Source organism: Linepithema humile, chromosome 1 (genome assembly GCF_040581485.1).
Source record: "Linepithema humile isolate Giens D197 chromosome 1, Lhum_UNIL_v1.0, whole genome shotgun sequence".
Lineage (NCBI taxonomy): Eukaryota > Metazoa > Arthropoda > Insecta > Hymenoptera > Formicidae > Linepithema > Linepithema humile.
In genome coordinates this window covers 13836654-13858829 of record NC_090128.1, presented here as the reverse complement: position 1 = coordinate 13858829, position 22176 = coordinate 13836654, and the positions used below count along the sequence as shown (strand labels likewise).

Sequence of the window (22176 nt, the reverse complement as noted above, 5' to 3'; positions counted from 1 at the left end):
TCAACATATGAACATGAGGCAAACCACATTTTTGAAATTCAATAACATACACAAACGCTGCTACTTCATCAAAAAATTTTTGCTTAACAATCAAGTCAATTAAATAATTTTTTTTAATGTTAAAAACGCGAGCACAAATGTCAGGTCTATCAGAAGCTTGCTGACCAGGCAAAAGATTTTCTTCAATTTCACGCCATTTTGGATTACAAGTCATTGTAATGAAAAGATCTGGTTTTCCAAATTTACTAACAATTGCCATTGCATCTTGATAATTTTGCATCATATTACGTGGTGATCCAATAAATGTGGAAGGAAGTATTACCATTTTGCCAATACGTCCATTTAAATTATTTGTCATAGTTTGTATATAATCTCTTAAACCTTGATATGTTTCAGAACGTAGTTCTTTTTGATGAGTTTTGCAATAATCAATTCTATCCTTTTGCATTTTTACATAATTATCCACAAGCCATTGTTGAAATAAGCGACGACCTAATATAAAAACATTAAATTCATCACGAATAGCCATACGATATTTAATATATTGTCCTCTTGTTATTCGTTTATTGCTATTTAATTTTGTTAAATCACGATGCCAACCTTGAGTGCCATATGGATAAAATAATGGATATATCCATGGTTCAACATTTGGATCCATAGTACTTACTTTTTGCAAAATTTTAGTATTTTTATTACGTATTGTAACATATGATTCTGGAATTTCTCCATCAGCAGTAGTACGAAAAACAGCTGCAACTTCATTAGTTCTTTGAGCATTATATCGACGTCGATCCATACCTGATCTTAAAGTAAATGATAATTGTAATCCTGGTAACAAATCACCAGATTCCATTTCCAAACGTCGTTGATTTTCTAATTCTTCACCCATCATTTGATAAGATTGAGCAAATACATTAGATCTCCGCATTATATGTTCAAGGTTTTGAACAATTTCAAAATCTAAACACGAATTTTGATTAAGACGATGATCGATTGCTTCATTTAAATCCACTCTTAAAAAAGGCATGAAAGATCGATACTCGAATGTATCGAAATCTCGAAAGTATCGTAGTGTATTATTGCATTTTTATCGCGACGCTGATTGGTTATCTCAATGTTGTCATGTGCAAAAGTATATTTTGACAGTTCATATTTAAATGGTTGTCAAGGCAATATTGATTAGCAATTTATTGATTAGCAATTTATAAATGTTTCTATGATACTTGTTTACATTTTCAAAAGCTGTCAAATTGTACAGACGTATTCTCTGTTATTTTTTTAAAAAGAGTGAAAAAAGAGTGAAAAAAAGTGAAAAAAGGAGAAGGAAAGGATAAAAGGAAAAAGTAAAAAAAAGGTAAGTAATAATTTTAAAAATTCTCATACCTATAGCGCGCACCACTTCCAGTACATGCTTTCCTCTCCGTATTTATTATTTGTCATTTCAAATTAATATGCTTTCGCTTCTTGTTAGACATTTATTCTTTATTTAAATTTAAAAGAACTGCACCGCTGTGATCTATCCAATCATTTTGTTACATGCTAAATTTTGGTAACTGCACATTGCATAATAATTGTATAATCTTAAATTACACAAATTTATCAACTTTTTAAACACTATTTTTGATGCATGATTAGCATTATGATATAATTTTAATGTAATAAATTCTTGAACATAAAATAAATTCTAAATTATTGTGGAATAGCAATTAAAATATACAAAATATACAGGCCAATAAAATTAATATTAAAAATTATAAGATGCGATAAAATATTTAAATGGAAAGTAGATAAAAAATTATTTTTTTATGTGAACAAAAACAAAATAATTACAACGAATAAGATTTGCATGTGATTTATAAACGTTTATAGATTTCAAATTTTAAGTAGCAATTCCAAATTATATTAAACTGTTTTAAATAAAAAAAAGACTTTTAATTAAATTTTCAAACTAAAATATATTTGCAACGCTGGTAAATGTTGTTCACTGAATCAAAAATTTCAAAATTTATTTAAGAAATAAATTTTTAAATTCTGGTTTTCTTTTTCTTAATTATCTAATTGTAAGTCAATCCGTTAAAAACGGTGATATTTCCGTTACGCTTTTCGTTCCAATATTTGCGTTTTTGAATATATTATATAATTAATTAATTATTAATTAATTAATTATTCTATAATTTTTTCAAATTTCAAGTACTTAATTACATTATTTAAAAATTTTAGAGAAATGAATTTTAACAAATATCATCTAGCAACTGCAAATATCTCAAAGTCGATCTTTCAAATGGAGATTGTTGTTTGTATGAAATTAAATCATCAATGTATTTTAATTTCATACAAATAAAAATTTTTATTTGAGAGATCGACTTTGAAAGATATTTGCAATTGCTCGATGATATATGTTAAAATTAATTTCTCTAAACATTTTAAATAATGTATGTATAAATAATAACAAGAAGATAGCAAATAATTTCAGCATTAACGATTTTGTGCTTTGATTAATGTATAATATTTTTTTTTACATTGGCTGGATAGCTTAATATTAAAACGGTTTCAGCATTAAAATAGTAAATAGAGTATCAAATTATAATTATTAGCTCAATATTAAGCTATCCAGGCAATGTAAAAAAAAATATTATGCATATGTTACGTTCTGTACGGACCTTTCCCTTGCACAAGTTTCTCACGACCAGTCGGGAAAATTCAAAGAAACGTTCCGAAAATATTATTTTAATGATTTAAGATCCCGAATGTACCATAATAATCTTTTAAGTCTTCAATCGAAAATTTGTCGAGATAAGACACGCGACCGCGATAGTAGACTTTGAATTTTCGCCGACAGAAAAGCCGACGGAACGATATACATGTCATTCGAGCAATCCATTTATTAATCTTCAAACAACCTTTTTTATCTTATTTTTATTAACAATCCCTCGGAAGGAATGTCTCTCTTCCAAAACCCAGAAAATTTTGAGTATAAAAGGAAGACACTCACCCGTGAAAGCGGCAGTTAAGCAGTTTTTAGTTAGAGAGTCAGCCAGTTAGTAGAGAGAGGCTTTTAGTATTACCCGAACAGTTTGAATATTGGAACTTAGAAACAATTCGCAACATTTTTAATTGACTGTAAGAGTTTGTAATAAAATAGATTCAGTAAAGTGTCTGTTAAAACTATTCGATCTCTTTTCTCGTGTACAACCTACACCCTACCTAACACCCAACCACCCAGTTATCTCTCTGAATCAGCACTCAGAACTATTTGCTCCGGTGCGGACCACCGCACGTTGTACTTGGTTTCTGTATCCCCGCTAATCGTGGTGCGGACCACCGCACGCTTTTAGCCTGGAATTTTCAGATTGACGACATTATCCTTCATGCCCAAATCTAAGACGCGACGTGGGGGAGTAAAATACCGTGCGCGCCAATTACTTCTCCAGTACACGAGACCGGTTACGGAAGACAATTCAGAATACATCGGTGTTCAAAGAAATTATTTTGACTTCGAATACGAGGATCTGTGCAACGCCTCCGATCAGTTTTCCCGGCGCGAAGGATATAACGCTCATCGGCCGTGGCCCTTCACTCTCATCCCCCTCAGCTGCAATCAATCTCCGATCGACCCAGTGCGGATACCACTAATTGACCCCAGGAGGATCAAGTACACCTCAAGGCCGACTACACCTGGACTTTAGGATTGGAGATCTAAACACATTTCGAAGACATCCAAGTAGTAAGTCTAATTTTCACAATCATCTCTCTCTCTCTCACCTCTCTCTCTTTCAAACACCTCTCCTTTTGAAAAATTGCACGAGGTTCCGCCCTTGGTAAAAAGAGTTAATTCTCTTGACCAGAAAAGGGAACCACGAACGATTGGTTGAGGCCTCTAACAGGGTAATATCGATCTTTACGATCGTTGACCTGTTCTCAGCCAAGGAAAATCGTTCGGCTCGCGCGGTCGCCTCTCCTCATAACGACCAGCGAGCAAACACCACAAATTTATACTTTTATTGTTGCGTCCGTCCGTATACCTGACCCGCTCCCTTCCCTCCAGGTTAGGACGTAACAGTACTAGTAGAGAAAAAATTGGGGGCTCGTCCGGGATGAAAAGTGCGATTTTTCAAAAATAGGGATGACAACGAGGTCTACTTCTAATAAAAACGAAATAGAAGCACAGTATCAAGCAGCCTTAAGAGGAGATAAAGATTCTAATTCCATAAGCACACAGCACACTTTACACCTTACATTGACGCCTATTCCTCCATCTAATTGTAAACGTAAACCTAAAAAATTGAACTTTTCGGCAGACGGGTCAATATTAGATAAAACCCTCCCAGAAAGTTCTGTGATCGGGAATAATTCCGGTGATTTCGGTGACGAGACTATCAAAAGGGTTGATAACGGCGGACCTTTAACTTCAGAAACAAAACCAAAAATAGAGAAAACCATGTTGCAAGGTAATCCGTTCGCTACCTTAAAATACGCGGTAGAAGCCGTCCCCTTTTTCGACGGTAAAAATATACTATTAAGCTATTTTATTGAGGGATGCGAGGAAGCCAAAACCATGCTTCCCGAAGAAGTCGAGCCTCAATTCACTAAAATTTTACGAACTCGCATAGTAGGCGAAGCCCGTCGAACTATACTTGACGAAGATTTTGATAACGTTGCCGATTTAACTAAACATTTAAAACGAATCTTCGGAGGAACAAAAACGGTTTATCAATTACAAGGAGAATTAGGGAGTGTGTACCAAAAGAATGAAGAAGATATAATCACTTACTCAAATCGCATAAAAATGTTAGGAAAGCAAATATTAGAAGCCTATCATAGATCTGACCACGTAGCACCGAACCAAGATGTTCGAACGCCATTGGAGAAAGATATGTGTAAATGTTTCATCAGAGGCTTAAATCCGGAAATCGAGCAGAGAGTCGCTCGAGATTTAGATTGGAAAAGGACAATAGCCGACGCATTACGTGTAGAGAAGGAACTTCGCACCATGACAGATTTACGGCGTGGTGCTATTAACTCAAATCATAGTCGCTCAACAGAAACCTGCCAAATTTGTTTTAAGATAGGCCATGCGGCCGCTAGTTGCCGAAAGCTCACACAGCTAGCAGACACTTCCAAACAAAATAATTTTGACATTGAAATTTTGATCTGCCAAATTTGTAAAAAACGCGGACATAGTGCAGATAAATGTCGATTACGCGATCCTCGAACTCAGCGATCGATAAATGTGGTACAAGAAACCACCGTATTAAAATGCCAATTATGTCTAAGGTCGGGTTATAACGCAAAAAATTGTCGCTCTAATAACTCTCACAATGAAACTAATAATTACAGTAATAAGATCTCCGTAATCTGCCAGTGGTGTGATAAACCGGGTCATTCCGCTAATAATTGTTGGAAGAAACAAAACGAACAATCAAATTCAAATAATCAATTTAGAGTAACGTGCCAGATTTGCAATAATTTTGGTCATATTGCCAAAAACTGTCGTGTAAATTCCAACCCACAAATAAATTCCAACCAGCAACAGAACGTGCTTTACTGCCGTTACTGTAAAGAAAAAGGGCACTTACTCGAAAATTGTCAATTACGGATTGCCAGTAATAATCGCAGGCGAGATAATAATAACTCGGGAAACGGGAACGACCCCTCGAAGTCGGGCATACCACAGAGGTCCGGCCAAACTTTACGCCCGCAAACATCATAAAAACTCAAGCAAAAACATTCTCGTCAGAAATCCAACCCGTGACCGTAAATTTAGACAAGAATAGTCGCGTGCCTACTATTCAAACAAATATTAATAACATTGCCGCGTTAATAACTTTTATGTTAGATACTGGATCTGGACCGAATGTAGTTAAAGAAAAATATGTTCCCGAAAATACAAATATTAATCATTCAAATATCTTAAAACTTAACGGAATAAATAACTACCCCGTGTACACTCTCGGAGAAATTATGTTGTCGATTTTTGAGATACCCGTAAAATTTCATATAGTTTCCGATGATTTTCCGATATCCCAATCCGGTATATTAGGAAACGATTTTTTCAAACAAACTTCTTCAAGGATAGATTACGCGCATGGTCACCTAAATATCGCGGGAATGAATATACCGTTTGCTTCGCCGGAAATTATTATAATACCACCCAGATCATCATCATTGTTTTACATAAGAGTAAAAAATCCGGAAATAGATATAGGATACGTACCAAGAATTAAATTAATACAGGGAGTTTATTCGGAAGACGCGATCGTAGAAAACTTGTCGGGAAAAGCGTTCTTAAAAGTAACAAGTAATCTAGACGAGGAAGTAGAAGTACGAGTACCGACTCTACGCCTCCGACCGTTAGACGAAATGTTTAATGATAAAAGAATCGAATCAATCGATATAATACAGGAATCTACGGATCCTAAATCCAATGCACTAAATAAATTAAAAAACCTCGAAACCAAAAACGAGAATAATAATTATGATAAGAAAACGGAAATGTTAGAAGAAGGAATAAAAAATAAAATCAAAAAGGAAAGTAAGAATAAAAATAAATTAAATAGTGTTAAAATTAAGAATGAAAATATTGTTGAAATTAAAGAGGGAAGAATTAAAACCCCTCCAAATAATTCAAAAATTCTTAGAGAGGAAAATCTCCAAACCTCTTCTCTAAATAATCTTTTGAGCAACTCTAAGATCTTTGACCAGGGAAGTTACCGTACTTCTCCACCTAATCCAAAAATCCCTGGAGGAGGAAGTTACCAAACCTCTCCAGAAAATTCAAGTCCCGTCGTTTGCGAGGAGGGAAGTAACCAAACCTCACTACGTAACTTGACACAAAATTCAAAAGCGAGAAGAAGCATATCCTTCCTAGAAGATATTAAATTTCCAAAGGTCGGAGCACTCATAAAAGATACTGAAGATAAAAGAATAGAAAATTCGTACATAACGATCAGAGAACTCCTTAACAAGATTCAACATTATAATCCTAATATCATGAATAATAATAAAATTAAAAATAAAAATAAACCATCTTTAAAGGTTATCGCGTTGTCGCAAATAAAAACTCAAGAAACCATTGATAAATTTATGCGTAAACGAAAATCTAAACACAAAGATAAAATTATAGAAAACTTCCAAAACAACGACAAGCCCGAATCAGAAAAACAGGGTAAAAAAATAAAAAACAACCAACCTAAATCCTCAAAGTCACACGAATGCTTAGTGATATCTAAAAAACCCGAAGAAAACCGACTGAGTGAGATTATAGAATTATTACGCTTAGAGCATCTAAACGAAAAGGAAAGGAAGAGTGTCATAAAACTTATAACTGACAGCCAGGATCAGTTTCACATACCTGAAGAGCAATTAACTGTTACCGATGTATTACAACATCAGATTGTAACAACAGATGATCGTCCGATAAATACGAGGCAATATAGATTTCCACAACTGCATAAAGAAGAAATAAATAAACAAGTGGAAGAATTATTAGAAGGAGGTATAGTCAAACCTTCACAATCACCTTACAATACACCCATATGGATCGTGCCTAAGAAGGAAGATTCCAAGGGCAATAAACGTTGGAGAATGGTTTTGGATTTTCGTGCTTTAAACGAAAAAACGATTGGAGACGCATATCCATTACCTAATATCATCGACATATTGGATCAATTAGGAAGAGCACAGTACTTTTCTGTATGTGACTTAGCTTCCGGATTCCATCAAATAAAAATGAACCCAGCTGACAGTCATAAAACAGCATTCACTACACCCTTCGGACATTATGAATTCGACAGAATGCCTTTTGGACTAAAAAACGCACCTGCTACATTTCAACGATTAATGGATTTAGTATTATCTGGACTACAAGGACAGGAATTATTTGTTTATATGGACGATATTGTTATTTACGCCACCTCCCTGGAGGAACATGAAAGAAAGTATAAATTATTAATCGACAGATTGCAAAAAGCTAACTTGAAACTGCAACCAGACAAATGTGAATTTTTAAAGACAGAAGTTACATATTTAGGACACGTAATTAGTAAAAACGGAGTTAAACCTGACCCTAAAAAACTAGAAGCAGTAAAATTGTTTCCCAGATCAAAAACACCAAAAAACATTAAACAATTTTTAGGACTCGCAGGATATTATAGGAGATTTATACCTAACTTTTCGAAACTAGCAAAACCATTAACAAATCTATTGAAAAACGATACTCGATTCGAATGGACATCCGCTCAAGAAGAATCGTTCAAAACGCTGAAACAATTATTGTGCAAAGAACCTGTGTTACAATATCCTGATTTTACAAAATCATTTATTTTAACAACAGACGCTTCTGGAATAGCAGTAGGCGGAATATTATCACAAGGAGAAATAAATAAGGACCGTCCAATAGCTTACGCATCTCGAACTTTAACAGATAACGAATTGAAATACGATACATACGAAAAGGAAGCATTAGCGATAGTTTACTGCGTTAAACAGTTTCGACCATACTTATACGGACGAAAATTCACGCTGGTAACCGATCACAAGCCTTTAATGTGGTTTAAGAATGCTCAAGATGCGAATATGAGAATATTACGATGGAGACTAAAATTAGCGGAATACGATTACCCAGTCAGCACAAAAAGATCCCCTGAATGTACACAGGATATACGGAAACGGATTCTGGATATCCTGTGTACATCATAATACTTCTGAAAGATATCCATTGCAGATCGTATAGATGTTCAAAAGCAATGCGCCGTACATCTCAGGTGGATCCATTATATATCCATTTGTATATCCAATGTACATACACGAAACATACAATTTCGTATATCCATATTATCGCACTTTTAGCACATCCTATGTACATTTAAAGAACATATATTGTACATTATATATATGTACTAGGTACATTCATTGCGCATCCACCGTGGACATACATTTTCGTATATAGAAAAATATATATTGTACATCACATGCATGTGCTATATAGTCAGTGTATATCTACGTATATTTAAATATACTAATTCGTTTCCGTATATCTTGTGTACATTCAGGGGATTTTTTTGTGTTGAATGCTGGGAATAAAAGGTTTGAAAAAATACAATGCGTATTTTTAAACTTTGTAATTTTGAATATATATTTTTTATTTTAATAAGTATATATATTTATATATATTATATATATTATGTGTGTTGTTATACATAACATTACATTTTTAATGCATAAATTTTCTGTACGTGTATTGTAAGACTATGTAATGAAAATAAACTAAAGAAATCATATAAAAACGAAAATAAAATTAACATTGTAGCAAAATAGTATTAAACAATAAGTTTTAAAGCTTTAAAATAAAAATTACTATACTTAAATAAAAAAAAAAAGAATACTGACAAAGGTGCAGTCAAAAAAGTGCAAATCAAATTTAAAAAATATTAATGCAGTACCAAAACAATTAAATTATTTTCATTTAAAATCTTAAACCTAACTGTACTTTTAATTTTAATAAATGTAAAACAAATAATAATAATGACATAAAATTATATCTTAATCGTTAAGATTCTGGCCCTTTTTCAGACATGACTGTTTCAGAAGTAGAATCTGTTTCACAAACCGAACCTGTTTTACGCACAGTGTTTTCTTTCAATTTTTGTTTCGACTGAAATTTGTTGCTGCGTTCTTTACTTCTAACTAACCAATTTCTTATCACTTCTATAATGTCCGATTCTGTGGCAGATTTTGTCTTGGAGTTCAGTCGAACAACACCTAAAATCATATAGTAAATATAAAGTTATGTGCGTACTTGAGTTCAGCTTTATCACGTAACTGTGGAACGTAACCGGTATGGACAGACCTACGAACTTTAATGCGAAACATCATATAATACATGTATAACAGGATTACAACTTGAGACTTCAAAGCGACTGGTTGTTATGATTTCTTCGTCGCACGTTAAATGATATTACGCATTAATACAGTAACGCAATATTAAAAATATGTCAGACTGATCCATAAATAGGAAACGTATTAAATCAGAAATAGTAGATCAAGTGAAAGCGACAAAGTTATATTACAAAGTTTAAATTAAAATTTTTATTTGGTTATTGCATTGAGCATCATTTAGTTACGCAACACAGTTACATTAGGCTTTGCTGAAGAATGTATATGTGATTAAAATTGTTTCGATGTAGAGTATATAAAATAATATATTTTACCAATGATAACTTGGACAAACTTTAACGATTTAAAAGGTTTTTTTTGCCGAGCTCCCTCCCAAGAATATAGCATCCCAACTTCGTTCGAAATTACTCTCGACATAACGCCCTTGATTAGATGGGAAAGATCCGTGCCTCCAATTAAACGCAGTTGATTACTCTAAAATATAAAATTCGAAAAGTAATTTATTAGAAAATAGTTTTCATCATGTAATATAAAATTTTCAAAAATATATAGGATAATTCAATACACACCAATGCATGTATGTTATCAGTTGCATTTGATAGCCATTCTTCCATTGACATTAGTTGCTGCTCTGTAATGACTGGAAACGATTGTATTAGAGTCTTAACAGCCATATTAGTGTCATCATTTAGTTCTGGTTCATCAATACATCGGGGTTTTTTTATAAGCATATCAATGCTCCTCATAAGGTCATTTAATTTTAGATGAATAAGATGAATTTCTTTAAAAAATTGTCTTTTGAATTCTGAAAATTTAAAAGTTGAGTCGTATTAAAATATTATACATAAAGGAATATTCAAAAATTACAAAATCAATAATAATAAATAAAAATAATTATTTACCAGCATTTATGTCAGCGTTGTCTGTAGTTTTGAAGTTATCTTAAAATAACAAGAAATATAATCCATTTAATTAATAATGATTATTTAATATAATTGGTTGATATATTAAGGTCAGTAGTACATGAATGAATTCAACGCCGAAAAAGTTTTAAGATATGTATTTTTAAGGTAGCACACCAGGGGGGATTGCGGGCTACCTACCATAAGAATAAATGTAATGATGATTTTTTCTGCTCCGTGTTGAATCCGTTCATGTGCTGTCAGCCTTACAGTGGAATAAATTTATATACTTTTAGAATATAAAACATTAATGTTATCTGAACTGATAATTAATTTTTCAAATCTATATTCAAATTTATATCCATACGCGGCTTTGGACTTAATTTTCTTTAACATATTGATCTAATTAACAATGCAAACGTGCATTTTGATATAAAAATTGAAATTTCAAAAACTCTTACCATTAGTGATATTTTTATCTTGACTTTCCGTTGGAGAGCGATTACTGTCTGTATATTAAATATAAAAAAAATTACTTTTTAAAAATTAAACAAATTTTGAAAAATTTAATTATTTTACCGCGCTAGAAAAATTTAATTATTTTACCGCGTTCAACATGTGTGTTGCCAAAATGTGAAAATGATGGGTACGTGTTACTATCTTCATCAGACATATCACGGTTAGACTCATTGGATTTATCAGTATCTGAGGAATTGTGTTTCTTCCTGTCTTGTCTCCGTTTATGCATTTTATTCTTTTTTTTTGTTAAGATCTCCGTATGTGATGAAAGGTCATCTGTACTTTGGGCTTTGATTGCCTTTTTTTTAGCAATTTTTAAATCATCTAAACAAATTAAAAGTTAATTATTTTTTTTAATACAAATTTTACATAATACAATTTTATAAAAATTTAACATAATATAAATAATATTTACCATATGTGCCTAAAACAATTGCTTCATATTTTATCCATGTCGAGCCAGGATTATGCTTCTTTTTTATTAATGCTTTAATAGCTGCATTATCGTAACTTTTTGATGGCCAATAGCATGCAGATTCTTTTGACAGAAACCATGTTTTCGGTACTGCCTCAACAGTATCTTCCTCTTTGAATCGAACGACAAGCCAAGTCATCTATATGTACATATTAATCAATAGCAATTCCTTAAACTTATAAATGCAATTATTATTAAATTTCTCGAATCACTTGTATACAAATAGAAATATGCCAATTGAGAAAACCTATGATTTAGCAAAGAAATCAAGATCAATAAAAGAATAGAATAAATATCATAACTAACCATATATTTTCAAAATTTTTTCATTATTTTTATTTTTATTTATTTTAATATTTTTATGAAATTATTAAAGGTAATTATAAATGAAGTAGAGGAAATGCAACATATTTATCATTATATGGTAAAACTAATAATTTTCTTCTGATCTTGTCTATTCTCCACATTTTCAATTCAGTATTATATTTTATAATTACTTTAATATCAAATAATGAAGAAAAACATGGCTTTGAATAGAAATCTTTATGTGCAATATATTTGATTCCTATTAAGAATATTTCATTTTGATATGAAGCAAAATTTTGTATTTCAACTATAGTTGTATCATCCAATTCAACAAATCGATCAGCTATTTTTAAAACATTTAAGCAATAATTAATCGTTTTAAGCTTCCTGTACTGCGGAGAAGTGCAATTATTTATCAATGGACCATTAAAATGTTCCCGCAATAATGTTACGGAATTATCATTTGTAGATTGTATTGGTTGCAAAAAATTATTTTCCTCGCTAACTCTACACACAACTTGTTGCAACTGCTGCGAATGCCTACGAATATTCTTTTTTATCTTCTGCATGTAATTTTCGAATGAAAAGGCACTAAATTCATCAAGTGAACCAAACAGGCGTACACAATCACTTAAATGCAATAAACTATGTATGTTGTGTGAAATGAAATCAGGTCCATAAATTGTAATAGAATTCTTAATAAAATGTTTCATTAGATCTTCGGCATAAGAAATATAATTCTCAAATTTTACATAGTGTTTACTTATCAATATCGAGCTTGCTAAACTTAGCATAAGAAAATTATTATACTCTTTCAATGGTATTATTTTCTTCAAAACTATTGGACCTGTGTATAATAAAAAAAGTCTAAACTCGGTTGCTTTAAATCTTTTACATTCATTTATTGGCCGAGTTTTTCTTGCAAATTCACAAGGAATATATTTCTTTAACAGCTGAAGATTGTTGCTAATTTTATTAATACTTGAAGCACGTAATTTATGAGGAGGCTTGCCAAATATCCATCCATAACGCTTACAGCATAACAACCTTTTTGTTGCACCTAATAGAAGAATATGCATATAGTCTAAAGGTACATTGTCAATCATATTAAAATTGGGAATTTGAAGCCAAAGTGTTTCTCCTGTATGATGTTCGACTTGAAGAGTATTTCTAAATGAATGATCTGTTCTTTTTTCATAATTTTCAATTTTATCAAAGCATAAAACATTGTTAACCATGTCGCCTTCTTCAGTACACTGTGTACATGAAAAATAACCTGAATGGCTCTTAACAGATAAAATATGAGACTTAGCTGGGGTATCACAAATTAACATTGAAATTTTGAATTTACATAACACAGATTGTATCATTATTCCATTTGATAGTTCTATACATTCTTCTACAAAATTTTTTAAAAATTCACTAGTTTTAGGTTTTTCACTTCCATAATGTAAAGCTATTATAAATACTTGATTTTTCAAATTTTTAATTGATTTTACTGTACCCAAAATTGGCCAAAAAGAACTTGATGTGCTTTTTGTTAAAGGCAATCCATCAATATTAATTGCGAGACAAAATTCTGTGTTTTCATCAACAATTATATTATGTTTTAAAGTTAAAGAATTTAATGAGTTGCGTATACCAAAATAATGAAATGAATTGTTTAAAAAATTAGATTTGCGAGGTGTTTTTAAAATTGTACGTGGATCAGCTGGTAAGATATTAGTCAAAGATGATTCTTCACGAAGTATATTTAATAATTCTTTAAATGCAGTTAGGCTAATATTTCTATCAATGGACCATTTTCCTAATTTTGTAGTAAGAGATTCCTTAGGCTTTGTAAATAATGGAAGTGAAATACTAGTGTTATTATGTTCTTGTAAATCTTTAATTGCAAGAGAAGAATAATCATTCAATTTCAAATTATTATCTTTACTATTTAATAAAATGTTATTGTTATTTTGAAAATCATTGTTGTCACTTTGAAAATCATTGTTATCATTATTTTCAATCATAATTTCATTATTATTATTTTTCTGTATTTTTTCACATTTCTGATCTGAGATTGTTTCATGATCTGTTAATTGATTAGTTTCACTAATCATTGCTAATGACAGATTGAGTCTTTCGTTAATTTTACGACACAATTTTTCTCTTTGACTTTTTTTGTTAGGCATTTTGATTTTCATTCAACAAGACACAAAACTTAAAATGAATGGATAAAAAGTGCCATAAAGTTTATCGATCCGATTGTAATGAAATAGTTATTACCTAAAATACCTAAAATGTGAAACAATTCATATATATTTTGAAATTAAGAAATTAATTAACATGAAGAAAAAATACGTTGTAACGATTCTTAACCTATACCGCAATGAAAAGTTAATGAAATAATATAGGATGTATTATATAATAGGATTTACCTTTAATTTAAGTGTGTTATTGCCTGCTACTACTCTATGAGTTTATTTCGTCTAAGAAAAGTTTTCACACAATGCACAATGCACACAAGACACAATAAAATATTGCACAAACCGTTTTTCATATGTTATCCAAAGTGTGCCGTACAGCATGCCACGCCTAGTAGAGAATTACACTATGCACAATTGATTGGCGATTTATATGGCGCCAAAATTAAAAAAACTATATTTATGTACCAGTGTTAAAACACATAACTTGCCGCATTATCACATTTACTTTTACATTTTACATTTACTTTTTATTATTAATAAAAAGTGCATAATTAATAGACATTTATTTTGCTTATTTTCAATATATATATACACACATTTAGCTTAAAATCAAATTTTATAAACGCAAGATTTTTGTCACTTTAAAATAAAAAATAATAAACATCTTTTTGCTTATATTAATAAATATCAATAATCTTTGTATTTTTTTGAGTTACTACGAATATCCATTGCGTATGTACTACGTATATGCGTTTTTGGATCTTTTACGTATATCCATATGTGTATGTACATACATGAAACATATTACGGATGTTGACTATTTGTATATCCGATTTAATATGTCCTATGTATATACGTTTCTGGATGTACTGCACATATGAAATGCGTATGTATACCGGATGTACTATGGATGTCCAATATGGGTATATCCGTCTTTGTATATCCTACGTATATGCGTTTTTTGATCTTTTACGTATATCCATATGTGTACGTACATGAAACATATTACGGATGTTGACTATTTGTATATTCGATTTAGTATGTCCTATGTATATACGTTTCTGGAAGTATTGCACATCAAATGCGTATCAAATGGGTATGTATAATGGATGTACTATGGATGTCCAATATGAGTATATCCGTTTTTGTATATCCTACATATGTTAGTTTTTGGAGCTGTTATATATATCCATATTTGTTTGTACATAAGATGTACTGTGGACATTTAATTCACGTATATATGTTTCTGGACATCCTATGTATATACACGAGATTCAATAGACGTACTTTTAATTTTACGGATATCCTATGCATATTCAGAGGATGTTCTGTGTTGACTGGGTATGAAGTGGAATATAAAGCAGGTAAAATGAATGTAAACGCAGATGCATTATCACGAGATCCTATAAATCTTGAAGAAGTCGATTGTAAACCAGTTAGAAAAGGCAAACGGAAACGAAAAATTTCTAAAAATGCTAAAACAACCTTAAAAACGCAAAGAGAATTTGACGAAGAAGAAGATAATTATAAATTGTATCTCTCCGATTCTTCAGAGGAAGATGATAATTACGAATTACGCCTTTCTGACATTGAAGAAAATGATAATTGTAAATCACACCCTTCTGATAGCGAGGAAGAAAATTACAAATTACATTTTTCCGACACCGAAGAAAATGAAAATGTAATTAAAAATAATACAGACTCGATATCGTTTACCCAAGAAGAATTGGATGAACCAAACCAACAAATAATAGAGAGAGCATTAATTCACAATCCACCTACACATGACAAAATACTAACAAGAAGTCGGACAGCACGACGTCGAATTACCGATCAAGATGATTTAATAAAAGAGCAAATAGACGATAACATTATATCGTTAGACGATAGAAATGATCCGCCTGATAAAGAAAACAGTGATGAAGACGAAGAACAACAAGGTATAGACAATAACCAAGAGATCAATATCAAAAACTATAATAAACCCACTATTAATAATCAGCAAATAATGAAAAATAATATAATTGAATCTCGCGATCTATTATTCTTACGTAAAGACAATATAGCATATTTTGTTGATACAAACGGTAGACCTTTAGATTCCGGTTCGCAAAAGTTATTCGAACGAAACAAACTTCCGAATTTAAATAATCTTACGTTAAACCAACCTGCAACCATTAAAGTAAAAAATTATTATCATATAGCACTACCAATAAGCGAAGATCAACAGGAAGGACCGACGTTAACATTAACTCGAATTACAACGGCATTAAATAACCTAAAAGAAATTATTAAAGATTTAAAACTTGTAACCCTCAGTATCGCTAAAACAGATTTTGTTAATAATGTACCGTGGCACAACATCAAAACTCAGTTGCGACTAATGTTCGATACACCAACTAAATTAATTATTTGTAATGGATCAATAAAATATCCACCTAGAGATCTTCGACCTATTATAATAGAAGAAAAGCATTGTTCACCTACAGGAGGACATCGCGGAGTAACAAAAACTTACAACAGAATAAAACATAATTATTACTGGGAGAATTTAAAAGTCGATGTCCAACGTTACATTCAACAATGTTTACAATGTCAATTAAAGAAATTAGTTCGTGTTAAAACTAAACAACCTATGTTAATAACCGATACACCCGGATCTTCCTTCGATAAAGTAGCTATGGACATTGTAGGTCCTTTACCTAAAACCGAGCGCGGAAACGAATATATTTTGACATTACAGGATCAACTAACTAAATTTTGCATGGGAATACCGCTACACAATCAAACCGCTGAGACCATAGCAGAAGCTTTCGTAGATAGATTTATTTGTGTATTAGGAGCACCAAAAGCGATACTAACAGATCAAGGTAAAAATTTTATTAGCAATTTAATGAGGAAAATAGCCAAATTGTTCAGGATTCGTAAATTTCGTACAACCGCGTTTCATCCGCAATCTAATGGTTCGTTAGAAAGATCTCATCACGCGCTAAGTGAATATCTAAAACAATACGCAAACGAACAAAAACAGTGGGATAGATGGATAAGTCTCGCGATGTTTAATTATAACACGAATGTACACGAAGTTACTAAACACACACCTTATGAATTAGTTTTCGGAAAAATAGCACGAATCCCGTCAAACGAACCTCTAGCACTAGACGATAAATTAGCAAGTTATGACGAATATCTTATAAATTTAGTAACCCAATTACATGCAATTCAGAAAAATGCCCGCCACAATGTTGTCGACGCCAAAATCAAATCGAAAAAATACTACGACAAAAAGATTAATCCGCAAACATTCAAACCTGGCAATCATGTATTTTTATTAAAAGGCCCTAAGCCTGGCAAATTCGGAAATCAGTACACAGGCTCTCATGAAATATTAGAGATATTGAATAAAAACAATGTAAGAATAAGAATAAAGAAAAACAGTCGGGTAGTGCATATTAATAGATTACGAATCTCACACATCCAACCGACTACAAACAAATAAGTAATAAACAAAGATACATGCTGATAAAGAACATGAAATATATTGAGCCGACATAAGCAGTAGAAAAATTCTATACATACTGTATACTAATATCAATCCTAAGTATGAATTTCCAGATGGACATCAATGCCAGAAGATTAATAATTATAGCCTTGTTAATTTCCTGGCTAAATGACGCAGATGGACTAATAGGGTACGATTGTGGATCGGCCTCAACAAATATAACTACTTTATCACTATTGGACATAGAAGAATGTGACATACCAGAGCCGAAAATAGACTCTCAAAAAACGTATATACAATTACTCCAAATTAACGAATTCTCATCCGCAAGGGTTATCCAGTGCAAGGTGGAAATTGACAGGTTAATTAGAAGATGCGGAATGTTCTCGCACTCCATGGATGTTCATAACGGAAAACACGCCTATATAGAAGAAGTCTCACGCGAAGCGTGTCAAAAAATGCATAACTATGGAACCTACCAAATAGGCAACACTTACATAGTCGGATTAAAATCCAATCAAACTGCAACACGCCCAGTGACCTTAGCTGGACAAGTAAACCTTGATGGAAGCTGTTCAAGAACCACGTATAGCGATCCATATGGCACGTGGGAAGAAGCCGTAGTTCTGGCTACTATAAGACTCACATTACAAGACTATATAGCTGACGTAAAAATAAACACGAATAAAGTTCTATTAAGATCTGGAGTAACATGCGCACTAAGCGTAACACATTGCATTGATATCGAAGGAGGAAATACTTATTGGGAATCAGTGCCCGCAGATACTTGCCAATTTGGCACTTACGGAGTATTATACTAAGGATACGCGGATAAATTAACCGACATTACCGGAAAAGAAGCCCAAACCGTTTACTCTATCACCACTGAAGACACAGTATTTGCACTAGCAAAAAGAGAAATTTATACTGTTTGTGGGTATATCGTTGCTCGCACAGAACACCCAAAATTAATAATTTTCGAGACCGAACCAGGCATTGCAATCTTTCGAAAAGAATCCCGTGTTTCTAATTTAGACATTTTTACGTACATGAATTCGAAATTTGTATATGTAGAAAAGCATATTCGCACTCAAATGAGCAGTTTATATAGAAATCTCTTACTCCAACAATGCCGACTAGAACAACAAATACTACATAATTCATTGGCCATAGCTACCCAATCACCAGATATTTTTGCTTACCATTTTATGAAAGGACCTGGGTACACGGCTCTATTATCCGGAGAAGTGATTCACATAATAAGATGTGTACCTGTTGAAGTAAAAGTAGCGCAAACCGAAGAGTGTTATGATCAATTGCCTGTAGTACGAAATAACGAAACACAATTTCTAACTCCGCAAACTCACATACTATTAAGACAAGGAACTCAAATTACATGCAATCTATTTGCTCCACCCATGTATCTCTTAGGAGATGCCTGGTACAGACTCACTCCAAAACCAATGCATACCGTGCCTCCAATCACCATAAAACCAATGACAAAAACTAACTGGAATTATATTAGTCCTGGGTCGCTTGCCACAAGTGGCATATACAACGAAAACGATTTAAAAAAACTCAGAGACCACATTATGTTCCCCGCAGAGAGACCGGCAGTGTAAAACACACTAGCTAGAGGAATGATGGGGCAATCCACTACAATGCACGGCGGAGGATCTTTTGCCAATTTCCTAGACGAAGCATCTATTGAGAAAATAACCATCTCAGCATGGAAAAAATTCTGGAACAAATTTCTTATATTTGGTAATATAAGCGCAGGTTTCATAGGAATATATTTGGCGGCCAGAGCTATAAAATTAATATTGGATACGATCGTGCATGGCTACGCGCTGCACACTGTATACGGATGGTCCGTATACCTACTCGGAGCAATCTGGGACTCCATGACTCAACTTTTACTACACGTGGGGCTCAGAAAACGAGAAGATAAAAATAACAACGCAACCGCACCATTAACTGAAGAAGGAGAAATAAAAGAAGACACTGATCTTCAGGGGACTTACCCCTCGCTCCCACTAAAGGAAACGACCGCATATAAATTTTCTTTAAAAGAATAATCGATTATTTTACATCTCTCTTCTTATAAAATTAAAGGAAGACAAGCCTTTGTTCTACACCAATTTTCCTCTCCTTCTGCATCGTTCTCGTCCTCCAAACGACCGCCTTCGATAATTTCAATAAAAGTCACACGCCAGAAGCCCTCAATTTAAAACCTTTTTTTTTTAGAAAAATGAGTATCCAATTCATCAACACCAAAAACCTATCCCGCTCCACCATGGGAGTTAGGGTAGTGAAAGCAATATCACCTACATTATTCTGGGTTCACCTCACCCACTGCGATAAGCAGTTTGATGAATTTATGGAAGACCTGAACGAATATATGGACCGAAGAAAAGATAAATTCCTAATCATGCCGTATTATCTAAAAGAAGGTGACGTAGTAGCGGCCCGCACGAACAAGAGATGGCAAAGAGCCGTCCTCATAAAATTTAATAAAGACGACACCGTGCAGTTGATGCTGCAAGACTGGGGAGCGTTCATACGCCACCCAAAATACGGCCTATATCGATTGCCGGACCATTTCTTCACCGAAAACTGGCACGCCATACCGTGTGGCCTTGCTTACGCCAAGCCCGCCACCCAAGGATTACTATGGCCCCACAGGGTCAGAACGCTGTTGAAGGGCCTAACCGAAAACCGGGAAGGAAGCTTCCAGATACTCAAACCCATAAGAGAAGAAGGTGCACTGGTCCGTCTCACTATAGTGCAGCAGCGAGGCGTCATTGCTCAAGATGTGTTACAAGACCTTATGCACCTAGGGGTCGTACAAAGGGCCTCGACCCCCGCTGTGGTAGTATATCCCACAGTAAACATGTAAACAAGTTAGATTTAAGATTCACATAGTAAAATAAATGTTAGTTGTAAGCAATTAGGATAAGCATTAACTATAAGTTATAATTAATTTAGTTATTAGTATTCAGAAGAAGCCACGAAAGCCACAAAATTAATCAATTTAAAATAGGTAAAAAAAAAAAAAAAAAAAAAAAAAAAAAATTCTGTATAAATATGAATAATGTAAGAATATGTTTTAAGTCAGTAGCATCCTCCACTATGGATAAGCCCATTTATATACACATATACTCGTACGAATTATAATTTTTAGGAAATAACATTAACCAGACGAGCAAGTATGGAAATTTTTTTTTCGTATTAAAATTACTTGTTAAAAAAAAAACTAATAAAGCTTGATCGACAGTTCCGGAAGAAGGAGTAAAGATAATTATGGTCTAGTATATCATCAGAAGAAACAGAGAAGGATATCGTAACGGGCACTGGCGCAAGGAACCATCAAGGTCCGAGCGTAAAGACCCGCCCAAGGCCTACTCCTGTCCGAAGAACCTCTGCGCTGTAAAAGAAAATTCTAACCAAGTAAGGTAGAAACAAATATATATATGTGTGTATGTTGTGCTATGACGCACTGGTCAAAAATAGTACGCACTCGTAACATCTCTCAACCCGGTCAAAAGACCACCTTCCTATGTGAATTCAAATACGATGTACGAGTGGCGAAATAAAAGACCTACACATCGTCGCAAGACCAAGTCGGAAGGATCCTCTGTCGAAACAGACAATAAAAACGACGCAGGGCGACCATTAAATTAGAAAAGAGACCCTAAAGCAAAAAAAAGGGAGTATAAGTCCGGCCGATCTTTAGGCCGCTCATTAGAATCCAGAATTGTCAATCACGCAAACATTACATATCAAACATAATGTTATTTCAAAGCCACATGAGAAACAGAAAAAAAAGATTCCATACGGGCTCAGCAAAATCTCACGTAAATATCTTCATAAAAAAGGGAGATCTTTGTAAATATAAAACTTACAAGGGATACCCGCATAACCTGAGTCACCGATTTGGCTGAAATTTTACAGGTACGTAGTACTAGTATAGTAGTAAGTAATGCTATACGGAGACGATGCACTATTCAGCCGTTTATGAGAAATCGCTGTTTGAAGTTTATTATGTTGTATAAGTACTATGCAATAAAACATATTTCAAACAGCAGCGTGGCGCAGCGGAGTAAGACGAATATTAGAAATCTAAAGGTGCGGGTTCAATTCCATATATATATATATTTTTTTTTTAATTTTTCTAATAGAAAAAATGTTCTTAAAATGCATAAAATATAACAAATATATATTATATAGTGTTTAATAAACTAAAAATCTGTAAATTTAAACTTTGTGTAATTTTTATAGTTTTTTTAAGTTTTAATAGTTTATATATATTTATTGTTAGGTAGGTATATATTACTTCACCCATCACTACAGACACAGAACTTATTTTATCAGGTGGAGTATCAG

At 32.9% G+C, this 22176-nt stretch overlaps 1 protein-coding gene across 1 annotated transcript; it reads right to left on the bottom strand.

The window, feature by feature from the left end:
• Window positions 1–8623: 8623 nt before the first annotated feature.
• LOC136996864 (uncharacterized) lies at window positions 8624–16507 on the bottom strand. The gene is made up of 8 exons (XM_067348189.1): window positions 14520–16507; window positions 11731–11929; window positions 11403–11639; window positions 11258–11305; window positions 10797–10835; window positions 10464–10699; window positions 10209–10368; window positions 8624–9759 (listed from the first exon to the last, which is right to left on the bottom strand). The coding sequence occupies exons 2-8, from the start codon at window positions 11927–11929 to the stop codon at window positions 9548–9550; spliced, it is 1131 nt and encodes a 376-aa protein (XP_067204290.1). The 5' UTR covers window positions 14520–16507; the 3' UTR covers window positions 8624–9547.
• Window positions 16508–22176: the final 5669 nt, after the last annotated feature.

Coding starts and splice junctions, on each gene's coding strand:
- LOC136996864 (XM_067348189.1), bottom strand. CDS start 11,929: ATGACTTGGCTTGTCGTTCGATTCAAAGAGGAAGATACTGTTGAGGCA. Junction 11,306..11,402: donor CAACACACATGTTGAACGCG/GTAAAATAATTA, acceptor TTTAATATACAG/ACAGTAATCGCTCTCCAACG. Junction 9,760..10,208: donor GTTTGTCCAAGTTATCATTG/GTAAAATATATT, acceptor ATATGATTTTAG/GTGTTGTTCGACTGAACTCC.